Source organism: Eulemur rufifrons, chromosome 30, assembly GCF_041146395.1.
Source record: "Eulemur rufifrons isolate Redbay chromosome 30, OSU_ERuf_1, whole genome shotgun sequence".
NCBI classification, from domain to species: Eukaryota; Metazoa; Chordata; class Mammalia; order Primates; family Lemuridae; genus Eulemur; species Eulemur rufifrons.
The window spans coordinates 104,327,154-104,339,972 of NC_091012.1; the positions used below are offsets into that span (position 1 = coordinate 104,327,154).

The 12,819-nt window shown below is 37.4% G+C and overlaps 1 protein-coding gene across 2 annotated transcripts in view; it reads right to left on the minus strand.

The window, feature by feature from the left end:
* Positions 1–12,819, minus strand: part of JADE3 (jade family PHD finger 3) — a 136,454-nt gene that overhangs the window by 58,110 nt on the left and 65,525 nt on the right. For both annotated transcript variants that reach the window (XM_069463139.1, XM_069463138.1), the window contains exon 3: positions 12,594–12,673. In XM_069463139.1, coding sequence (XP_069319240.1) covers positions 12,594–12,673 — 80 coding nt within the window. The remainder of the gene's footprint in view (positions 1–12,593; positions 12,674–12,819) is intronic.

The following is a 12,819-nucleotide window of genomic DNA, read 5'->3' on the forward strand; positions in this document are numbered from 1 at the left end:
GTATAGGACTAAATAATCATATAATCAAATGATGCCATTTAAATGAATAAGGGCTCATTCCATTTGCTACTTTGCAAGGACAGCTCTATAAATGCTTGTTGGTTTCACTTACAGAAGATTTAGAGTTAATAATATGACCTGAGCAAATTAGGAAAAGTAATCTACCTTAAACATGCTGGTTGGCCAGGTAGCAACAAAATGACCTTCCTACCAAGAATCCTAGCCAATTAAAGTTAATTGGGTGCTGCACAGGGAAAAAAGCTAAGTCCACAGAAAACAAAAACTGGTGGTTTCTTCTTATACAATACTTTGTGTAAGTGGGTAAGAAGGGATTATAGACATATCTGTTTAATGTGTTTTGCACAGAGCTCAGTGTTCTGAGTGACTAGTGGGAGATACTGAATTACCATTTTGCTTAACATGTTGATCCATTTCTATAAATTACTAGAGTGCCTTTAATGAGCCAGCGGTTAAGCAGTGGTGGCAATTTACAATTGTGCCAAACTACTGTCTTTGGGAAGGGAAGTGCTGTGGGAAATCCTACCTTAGATCTGGAAAGAATGCTAGAGCCAAGGATTTATCAGTATCCTGAAGTATTTCAATATTTTCCAAGTGATATTCTTTTCTGTGAGGCGAACATGGTAACCACTATACTATGGGAAATCTTTACAAAATAGATTGCAAAATCATGCTTTGAGCTTAATAATGCCATACCATCTAATCACATAGCATAAGCCATAACTGCTTATGAAATCTGTTCTATATAAGAACAGATAATCTGGTCTATCTAAGCCTAGAAACATATTATAGTGGGTTGAACGGTGACCCCCCCCCAAAAGATAATGTCCATATCCTAATTCCAGAAACTGTGGATATTACCTTATTTGGAAAAAGAGTCTTTGCAGATGTAATTAAGTTAAGGATATTCAGATGAGATCATTCTGGAACATCCAGGTGAGCCCTAAATCCAATGACAAGTGTCCTTACAAGAGAAAGGCAGAGGAAGATTTGAAACAGAAGAGGAGGAGGCAGTGTGACCATGGAAGCAGAGATTAGGTATGTCCACATATCAAAGGCTGGAAGAGGCAAAGAACAGAATCCTCCCTAAAACTTCTGGAGGGAGTACAGACTGGCTGATTTTGGACTTCTGGACTCCATAACTGTGAGGGAATAAATTCCTGTTGTTTTAAGCTACCTAGTTTGTGGTAATTTGTTACAGCAGCCCTAGGAAACTAATATACATGTTTACCAAACAGAAGCGTAACTTGAAGTCTCTAGACAAAACAAAGTGATATAAAAGCAGAGGCCAATGAAATCTGGTCCTTGTCTATGGCTTCAGAAATACCTAAACCTCCAAAAAAGAGGCACTCTGTAAAGTCTGGGAAACTTGAACTGAACACCAACCAACTTATACCTGTTTTTATTAAGCAAATGAAAGCTAAATCCAGTGACTATTATAATTTTCCCTTCCCCTTTAGAGAAAAACAGCAGACATATGACAAGCCTGATTTCAATTTTACAAACTAGCCAAATTAAACAGCATCAGATCCAAGTTTTCTGGAGAAGCATTTTTACTCAAGGCAGAGTGTGAGAGTCTGCCTTATCTTGCTATAGAAGTCAAACATCTCAAGCATGAGGCAGAACATAAAATGTTGAAGAGAGGATGGGAATGTAAGTTTGGCACTCAAGCAAATATCTGCAAAGTGATATAAAATATGTTTATTAAACTAGTCTCATGAACCTGCTCCTGATAAGAAAAAGAATTTTTAAGGTTTTTAAACTGAATACAAACAAGATAGTTACAGCATATCCTGGTTAGTGATGTGAATTTTATGCACATAGAGTGGCACACACATACACACACATTTGTATATATTTTCATAAAGAAACAAAAGGATAAACCAAAAACTTAAAATAATGGTTAACTCCGCAGAGGGGGGAGAAAACAGAGAGGGAAGAGAAACAAAAGCTGGATCTCTCTGAATGTATTTTGTTTTACAGTTTAAAGTTTGAACTAAGCAAATATTTTATATAATTAAAAATTGTTAAAGAAAGGACTATGAACTCTGGGACAGACTACCTAGATTGGTCTAATGGTTTCACTCCTTAGTAGCTTTTGGCAAGGTATCCAAATTCTCTGTGTTTCAGTTTACTCATGTGTACAGTGGGGATAATGCTCACCTCATAGGGGTGGTTGTAAGCATTAAATGGGTGAACGTGTGTAAAGGGCTTAGCATGGTATTGGTCTCATAGTAATTGTTAAATAAATGCTAGATGTAGTTATTTTATCATCATCACAGTCTTGGCTTTCCTTCTAAAAGCAGAAAGAAGTATATAGCTAAGATCTTCTATCTAATCCATAAAGTAATTGTTGATGAGGTAGGAGAGATGTGAGTTCATGGCTCAATTAAAATGTACATGCTTTGGCTCCCAAAAACACAGTTTCCAAGGGAGAGCTCCATCAAGAACTTTAACCCAACATTCCAGAGGCCAAAAGGTAATGCAGAAACATCACAAAATAAACCATGGTCACTTGCTGCTAAATTAAAAATCATGAATGAAGGATTTGGATGTTGACACTGATCTTTCTAGGTAATGAAGTTGAGAAGTTTTACAAATTCTTAATAGTGAGCCTATTTTATATGCACTGGTAGTTTCTCCCCAAATTCCTGAAACAAAAAGGCTTTGTACTTACCAGATAACTGCTCATTTATGGTCAAAGAGGAGATTCACAGGCTAACATACAGTCCAGAAGCTATGCCAAGTCCAACACTGTGTGTACATCTGGCCTCTTAGATGCTTGCAGAAACAAAGGAGGCCTCACTATGAATTCAATTAGAACATCAATGCTTAACCTGCCAGAGCCACGAAATGACAATGCCCTTCGTGGACAACTCTGGCTTTTATTATTCTCATTACCATTTCTCAGTTGGCAGTTTGTTAAAGCACGGCTAGTCTGAACATTTGTGTGACATTTTTCATATGAAAAGCCAAAACATTTACTTCCTGTATGACAGAAAGGGAAACACTGTCTGGTCCATGTGAATAAAGCAGAGATTGATCAATTTTCACTCATATTCACTGAAATCTGAAACTATACAAAACTGACCACAAACTGATATGTCACCCTAAAAGCACAAAACAGCTGCAAACTGGTAAACTATACTTAATCAAAAGGGATTAACTATAATTGTACAATCTTAAGGCAAAAAAAGATTTTCAGGTTATCAACTACTTAAAGCAGAGAAAACCTAGCAAAGAGTAGAAGTTTGTTCTTATACGATAACAAAGGTACCCCATATTGTTAAGACATTGTATACTATATTGATTTTTCCAACGAATCAAAGGTTATTCAGTTTCTAAATTTAAAACTTTGAAACCTATGGAAATATTTTTCAAATAATTTAAAATAATTCTTACGTTTCTTATACAGAATAAACAGAACATTTTTGATGGGCGATAGGCTGACACCAATTGGAACATCAATTACCATAAAACAATGTACTTTTGAGTTGCTTAGGTAAGCTATATTATGCCCCTTACCCTATACCAAACAGAGATTTATGTAACCTGGTGATAGAGGAGGGGGAGCAATTGAGTCTCACATGGAGATCCGGGCAATTTTCACTCAAGAAATGACATTTGAGGTTTGCTTTGCAAGTTATTCTCCCTTCCCTCAAAGTCCTTTTTTGTGCAATAACTGTGCATTTACAGCTTAGTGTTTTTTTTATCTGTTGTAGGTCAGAAAACCAAATAACTAAGCTTGTTAGAAATATAGGTAAATTGGTCAGGTGCAGTGGCTCATGCCTGTAATCCAACACTTTGGGAGGCTGAGGTGGGAAAATAGTTTGAGGCCAGGAGTTCAAAACCAGCCTGAGTAACATAACAAGACCCCATCTCTACTAAAAAAATTATAAAAATTTAGCTGGGCATGGTGATGTATGCCTGTAGTTCCAGCTACTTAGGAGGCCGAGGTGGGAGGATCGCTTGATTCCAGGTGTTTGAGGCTGCAGTGAGCTATGATCATGCCACTGCACTACAGCCTCAGTGACAGGGTAAGACCCTGTCTCTACAAAAATAAGTGAGAGAGAAATATAGGTAAGATGATATAAACAGGCTCCACTTGAGGATATGTAGTATTCTTCACTGAATTAAAATACATGAGCTTTCACTCTGTTGCTATGAAAGTCTTGGATGATAATAAATGAGATGCCAGGCCTACAGATGATATGCAGTCAATCCTTTAAGATAGGTTGATATGTTTTACAGACCAGACTAATATTAGGTGAAAATATCCTGGCTTTTGAGAAAGAATGGAATACTTTTTAATACATTCTAATTGAACACAAAGCCTCTGAACCTTACATGTGATTCATACACCCCTAGGAAATTTTTCTCCAGAAGATAAATCAGAGGGAGACATGCACAGGAATCTCACTGATGTACTAAATATCAAAGAAAATATGTATTTATTAATACAGCCAATTAAGACCCTGCAAAAAGGATAATTTAAATTGCACATCAATGACTAACTCCCAGTAAAAACATAAGGCTCAAGACTTCTGGTTTCATCTCAGACCTGTAGAGAGTCAGAAAAAAGAAATTCCCATCTTTACAAGAAGAAAAAGGCAGGACAGGCAGCAAATTAACAATTTTTCATGAACCCATCAGAGAAATGAGTCACGGGACAAATGGCCAACTCAAAGAGAGAGAGGCACCTTCAGGGAGACACAGGACAGAGCATTTGACTACCTGGGGCAGAAGCCACAGTAGGAACATTAAACTAGAAATTTTGATGAGTTGTTGGGAAGCCAAGTGGGGACTATTATGAGAGTATGAAGTTCCTGTGGGCTACAGTCACAGAGGTTCCCATCCTTTTGCAATCTTTTTCTTCAGGAACCCAACTAGGCTCACACAGGGAAGAAGCGGGGCAGGGAACCTGTAGAAAGCTCCCCGAGTAGTGCTCTCTAGGTCCCTGGTGCTTTGTGCCCTGGTTTCCTCACTGAACAAAAGGCTTCATTTGCAGGGGAAGGATATCAAGTGAGGGCAATGGTGTAATTTCACTATTGCTGGGGAAGGGAAAAGCACTCAGCCTCAGCCTTTGTGTGTTACCTAAGGGACAAAAAGCCTTCATCTATAGAAGGCAGAAACTCAATGACAAAGGCTGAGAACATCACAGGATACCTGCTGCAGGAAGATAAGGGAATAGGGGGCAGAGGCAAAAAGGTTCTAGCTGTGAAGACCACCTCCCCTATCCTCACACATAGGACCACTATGCACTTAAAAGACTAAGACTTAATTAGAGGATTAGAGAATGCTGCCCCTTCCTTATATCCTACAACCATGCTAAAGCTTCAGTGATAATAACAGTGGCTAATAGCTGGGAGAGCTACAAGACTCAGAATTTCTCTGAGGACAAACACAAAAAGACCCTAAGCCAAGAGAGGAGATAAAAACAAGGTCACTAGAGGGATTTCAAGTCTCTGGTGCCTACAGCAATAACAAGTTTCAAACACCCTAATATATTGCTGGTGGGACAGAAAAATGACAAAGCCACTTTGGAAAACAACCTGGCAGTCCCTTAAATAGTTAAATGGTTAAATAGAGTTAATCTGACCCAACAATTTCACTCCTGAGTGTATACTTGAGACAAATGAAAACATATGTCCATATAAAAAGTTGTATATGAATGTTCATAAAATTACTCATAAATATCCCAAAAGTGAAAACAATCCAGAAGCCCATCAACTGATGAATGGATAAACAAAATGTGGTATATTCATACAATGCATTATCATTCAGTCATAAAAACAAAGTACTGATATGTGCTACAACATGGATGAACCTTGAAAACATTATGCTTAGAGAAAGACACCAGACACAAAAGGCCACATATTGTATGATTCCATTTATATGAAATGTTCAGAATAGGCAAACCCATAGAGATGGAAAACAGATTAGTGGTTGCCAGGGGTTAGGGGTAGGGAGACTGGGGAGTAACTGCTAATGGGCAGGGGGTTTCCTTCTGGGTTGATGAAAATATTCTAAATTTAGATTGTGGTAATGGTTACACAACTCTGAATATACTAAAACCCACTGAATTATACACTCTAAAGGGGTGAATTGTATGCTATGAGAATTATATTTCATAAAAGATGTTAAAAATGTTTTTCTTTAAAGGGTGATTATTGTATCCATGGACACCACCTGAGAGTCCTTGATGTCCACTCCCACCCAGCAATGAGGCACCCCTCCTTCTCTACGTGGTGTTAGCAGAGACTGGGCAGAAGTCTGGGCTGTTACCATCGCCCATCAGTAATGTGGTACCCCTTACCACCATCACATTCCCTACTATCAGTGGAGGCAACAAGGTGGGGATTTCTACCTCTACCAAATAGTAATGAAACTCTCTACCCTCACTTCCCAAAGAGATAAGAGAGCTAGGATGGAGCCTAGGAATTCTGCAACCAGTGGTAAAGAGGCAGCACTCTCTTCCACACTGGCCCAGTTATAGCAGAGGACTGCTAAAACAGAAGATTTAAATAAGACTCAGTGTTTCACAATACCAAAAAAGTCCAAGATACGATAGAAAATCACTCATCATACTAAGAACCGAGAATGAGAAGAGACAATCAACAGGCACCAACACTGAGATCACAAAGATGTTAGAATTATCTTGACAACGATTTTAAAGCATCTACAATAAAAACGTTTCAACAAGAAATTACAAACACTTTTAAAACAAACAAAAAAATAGTCTGATCAAAGAAAGAGAGGCCATAAAGAATAACCAAATGTAAATTTTAGAATGGAATTATACAATTACTACAATAACTCATATGTGACAGGCTCAATAGAAGAATGGAATTAACCAGCAGAAGAAAAGAACCAGTGAACAAGAGAAATTTCTCAATCTGATTGACAAAAGAATATAGACTGAAAAAAAAAAAGAAGATCCTGAGACACCTGTGGGAAAATAACAAAAGATGTAACATTCATGTACCTGAAGTCCCGAAAGGAGAGGAAAAAGGAAGAGCTGAAAAAATATTTGAAGAAATAATGGCTGAAAATTTCCCAAACTTGATGGAAGATATACAGATTAAAGACGCTGACCAGACCCCAGACAGGATAAACCAAAAGAAATCTATGCCCAGGTACATCATAATCTAACTTTTAAAAACTAAAAACAAAGAAAAATCTTGAAAGCAACTGGGAAAGAAACAACTGATTACAGGGTAACAACTACCTGAAAGAGAGAAGATTTCTCATTAGAAACCATGGAGATCAGCCGGAAGTAGCACAACATTTTTCAAGTGCTGAAAGAAAAGTGCTAGCAAACCAGAATTCTCTATCAAGTGAAAATATCCTTCAGGAATGAAGGTGAAATCAAGACATTCGCAGATGAAGGAAAACGAAGACGTTATCATCAGATCTACCCTACAAGAATGCCTAAAAGAAGTTCTTCAAACAGAAAAAAATAAACAAAAAAGAAAAATTGGAACATCGGGAAAAAAGAAAGAACAAATATGAGTAAATAGACTATCCTTCTCTTGAGTTTTCTAAATAAAGTTTGATGGTTGAGGCAACTATTATAACATTGTCTAATGTGGTTCTCAACATATATAGAGAAAATATTTAAGACAATTATAAAGGTGGGAGGGAATAAAAAGACAGAAGTGGTGGTAAGGATTCTATGCTTCACTCTAAGTGGCAAAATGTAGAGATCAGTAGACTAAGTTATGTATGTAAAAGATAATACCAAGGGCAACCACTAAAAATCTATACAAAGATATACACTCAAAATTAGTACAGATAAATCAACATGGAATTCAAAAAACTGTTCAAGTAACCCACAGAAAGATAGAAAATAAAACAGAGAAACAACAACAAAACCCGAGAGGGAACAAATAGAAAACAAACCATAAAATGGCAGACCCAAGCCAAATCATACCAAAAGTTATATTCAATAAATGGTTTAACTACACCAATTAGAATATAGAGATTGACAGAGTAAATTTTGAAAAATGACCTAACTATATATCATTGATGAGAAACTCACTTCAAATATAATTATATATATAGATTGAAGGTAGAAAGATGGAAAACGTAAATCATACAAACATGAATCAAAAGAAACTGAGAAACTATATTAATATTAAATAGTATAGATTTGAGAGCAAATAAAATTATCAAAGACAAAGAGGGACACTATATTATGATAAAAGGGTCAATTTGCCAAGCAGACATAGCAATCCTAATATGTATGTACCTAACAACAGAGCTTCAAAATACTTAAAGCAAAACTGACAGAACTGGGAGGAGAAATAGACAAATCCACAACTACAGTTGGAGACTTCTACTGTCCTCTCTGAACAATTGCTAAAACTACTAGGTAGAAAATCAGCAAGGAAACAGAAGAATTTGATCAACAAATCCGATTCCATAATAGCAGAATACAGTAAGCCCTCCATATACACTGGTTCAAGGAACCATGGATATAAAATATTAGGGAAAAAATACAATATTACAACTATTTACATAGCATTTACATTGTGTTAGGTATTATAAGTAACCTAAAGATGATTTAAAATATATGGGAGGATGTACATAGGTCATATGCAAATATCACACCATTTTATATAAGGGACTTGAGTATCTGTGGATTTTGGTATCCCTGGGGGCATTCTGAAACCAATCCCCACAGATACCAAGACAACTGTACAGATGTTTTTCAAGTGCTCATGGAACATTCACCAAGATGAACCATATCCTGGGCCATGAAACAAATCTTGACAAATGCAAAAGAACTGAAATCATATAGACTATGTTCTCTGACAAAAGTGGACACAAACTAGAAATCAATAATGGAAAGACAGCAGGAAAGTCTCCAAACACTTGAGAATAAAACAACACACTTCTAAATAATCCATGGGTCAAAGAAGTCATCTTAAGGGAAATAAAAAAATACACAAAAATAAATGAAAATGAACATATCAAAATTAATGGGATGTAGCTAAAACAGTGTTTAAAGGGAGATTTATAGCATTAAAATTCTTACATTAGAAAAAAGAAAAATCTCAAATTAACAACTTAAGCACCCACCTCAAGAATCTAGAAAAAGCATAAAATAACCCAAAGCAAGAAGAAGGAAGAGAATAATAACAGCAGAAATCAATGGAATTGAAAAGAGAAAACTAACAGAGATGATTTCACTGATTTACGGAACAATTTGAATACAATAAATTATGTAATATTAGATTATAACCCAAAGTATCAAATAAACATGAGTCCATATTGACATAAATAATTTTTAAAATGGAGGCAAAGAGACAATTTTCCTTACAGAATATTATGAAATAATATAAGTTAACAACTAATGCTTTCTTTCAGGAGGTGGAAGCTTAATCCCTGACCAACATCACACCCTTAATGGTAGGCCAGGTTTAGTGACTCGTTTTTCAAAAGAAAAGAATAGGAAAAGGGAAAAATAGTAACTTTACAATGGAGAAACCTCATAAATATTATCTTAGCCAAATGATAAGCCCCCTAATATAATGTGATGAGAAGGAGTCGGACACAGTGGCTCACGCCTGTAATCCCAGAGATTTGAGAGGCTGAGGTTGGAGGACCGCTTGTGGCCAGGAGTTCGAGACCAGCCTGAGCAACACAGTGAGATTCTGTCTCTAAAAACTGAAAAAAAAAAAAATTAGCTGGTGTGGTAGTGCATGCCTATAGTCCCAGCTACTTGGGAAGATGAGGTGGGAGGATCGCTCGAGCCCAGAAGTTCAAAGCTGCAGTGAGCTAGATCATGCCGCCACACTCCAGTCTGGATGACCCTTTCTCTAAAAAACTAAAATAAAAATGTGATGAGAAGGGCACTTCATCTCTGTTTTATTCTTCCCCCAAACTATAAATTCCGTCTAATCATAAGACATGCATCACACAAACCCAGATTGTGTGATCTATTAACATACTGGTTAATGAAACAGGATTCTGGGTGAATAAAAACTTGAATTTCAACTTTGCTCTTATTTTTACGACCCTGGGCAAGTAACTTAACTTCTCTGAACCTCATCACCTGCAAATAGAACATAAAAGTACCTATTTTATAGTGCTATTGGGGGAATGAAACAAGAGTATATTATTTCCCCAATGTGCTTGATAATAAAAATCACCTGAGTCACCTTTTAAAAACCAGAGCCCAGGAACCTTCCTTGGAAATATTAATTTACTAATGTCACAGGGTGGGGTGAGTCTGGAATTAGTATTTTTGATAAGGTTCCACAGATAGTTTCATAATTGCTGAAGTTTGGGAAACAAATTATTAATATCTAATGTAAAGCTTTTATACATAAAACTTCAATAAATGGTAGCTATGAGAGGTAAGTATGATAATGTCCATGTTATGGTAACAAAACAAATTGTTTCAGAGAGATGAAATAGGCCAGCAAAGCAGAACATAGAATGAAGCCCTTCTAATGCCAAGGCTAGTTCTGTCCTACAGTATCACCAGGTTCTCCTTTTTATAACAAAATGTGAAATATAAATGAAAAAAGTTTCCTTCCAGTAGCCCAGGTCCCTATCCCTTGCAACAAAAGACTATTCCCACTGACCTGGAGGCAATAGGTCTCAAGACCCAAATCCCTCAAATTGCTTTATATCCTAAAGTTGTCCTCCTAAAGGGGTAGGTACCAAGGTTTCATTCTCACCATTTCATAGTCAAAGCCTCCTTTGGATAGATGGAAAATTCCTTCCATTCCTGTTTATGTGCATTTATATTCCCTAACTTTTTCTGTATGAAAAACACATAAATACACTCTGATATTCTACTGTGCCCAGAAAGAGCCATGGCAAAAGAAAGAAATGAAAAGTGACTTTCTGATAAAGGGAGAAATGCTCTCTGGTAATCCCCAATGAGTCACTCCCTTTCTACAAGGGCAGGTGGAACCTGTGACTTGCTTCTGAACAATATAATATGGCAAACACGATGGGATGTCACTCCCTTGATTAGGTCATGTTATATGGCAAACATAATGGGGTTGACTATATTTTGTTATATAAGACTCCACTTTAGCAAGCTGCAGGGAAAGACTTCCCCTCTCCTGGCTCTAAAAAAGTAAGCTACTATGTTGTGAAAGGACCTATGGAGAAAGGCCATGTGGCAAGGAATTTAAGAGTGGCTCTCTACCAAAAGCCAGCAAGAACACAGGAACTCAGTCCTTTAGCTCCAAAGAGATGAATTCTGCCATCAATCTGAATGAGCTTGAAAGCAAATCCTTCCCTAGTTGAGCCTCCAAATAAGAAGACATCCCCAGTCAGTACAGTGATTGCAGCCTTAAAAGACCCTGAACAGAGAACCTAGTCATGCCATGCCCTGCCCAGACTCCTGACCCACAGAAATTGAGATAATAAATGTGTGCTGCTTTAAACCATTAATTTTGTAAGAATTTGTAATGCAGCAATAGATAACCAATACATTCTCTTTTCCTTTACAGCTAAGGAAGTCTAATCATAGAAGTGAAGATGCATAAAGTTAGTATCCCATCATTTAATTATCACAGAGGAAAATCTGTAGGATCCACTAAACCATTACCAAGTCCAAGTGCAACTCTGGCACTTTGCTGCCCTTGGGGCAGAAGGCAACCAGCTTCACAAGGAGAGACCCATTCTTCCTGGGCCAGCAGTACTCCAAAGGCTGTGAGGACCCATCACAGCCCACAGCTCAGATGATCTCTAACCTAGTCCTTCTCTTCTCCATCTACAACCTCCTCACCTATCTCTTCCTGGACTATCTCCCACCTGCCAACTTAGCTATTTCCAATCATAGCCCAGGAAATCTCTGGGTCCTTCCCAATCCCCCATTTCAGGCTCTGTTTGACTTCCTGGGTAAGGGAAGAATATTCTAAAGCCAGTCACTTAAGTGTCATTACCAAAATGAAATCACAGTGTGAAGATTGTTGTTCTCCTAAAGGGAAAAGAAAATGGAATCTCTTTTGGAAAACAAATTCATCAGAAAACAAGCCTATCCATTGGCACATATTTACTCTTCACATCTTTAAATTCTGGGTATTGTTGGTATGTAGGCAGAAGGCAGTTATCTATTTTTTTTTACAGTTGTCTTAGTCCAGTTAGTGTTGCTATAAAGGAATACTTGAGGCTGGGTAATTTTTAAAGAGAAGAGGTTTATTTACCTCATGCTTCTGCTTGCTGGAAGGTTTAAGATTGGGCTTCTGGTGAGGACCTCAAGCTGCTTCCACTCACAGTGGAAGGCAAAAGGGAACTGATGTGTGCAGATATCACATGGCAACAGAGGAAGTGAGAGAGAGAGAGAGTGAGAGAGCGAGAGAGTCTGTGTGTGTGTGTTCAGGGAGGGAATGTGTCAGGTTCTTTTTAACAACCAGCTCTCCTGGGAACTAATAGAGTGAGAACTCACTAACCACCCCCCAGGAGAGCATTAATCTATTCATGAGGGATACATCCCCATTATCCTTAGGTCCCCACCTCCAACATTGAGATCAAATTTCAACATGAAGTTTGGGGCAATAAACATCCAAACTATAGCATAAGTCTAATAATTGAATATCTAATCTCACCTCGGCAGGTTTCTTGTGTTCATGTCGAATTTTTGACTTGACCCTATACATTGAGCCAGAAGTAAAAGAAGTAGAAGGACCTGCAAAAGATAATTAGAAAAAAATACTGAGATATATTACCCACTAATATAATTAAATGTCATAAAACTAAATGTCATCCAAGAGAATATGAAAGATATGATGGAGAAGACCACAGAGATCTCATACCACTGAAGAAAACAGTCAA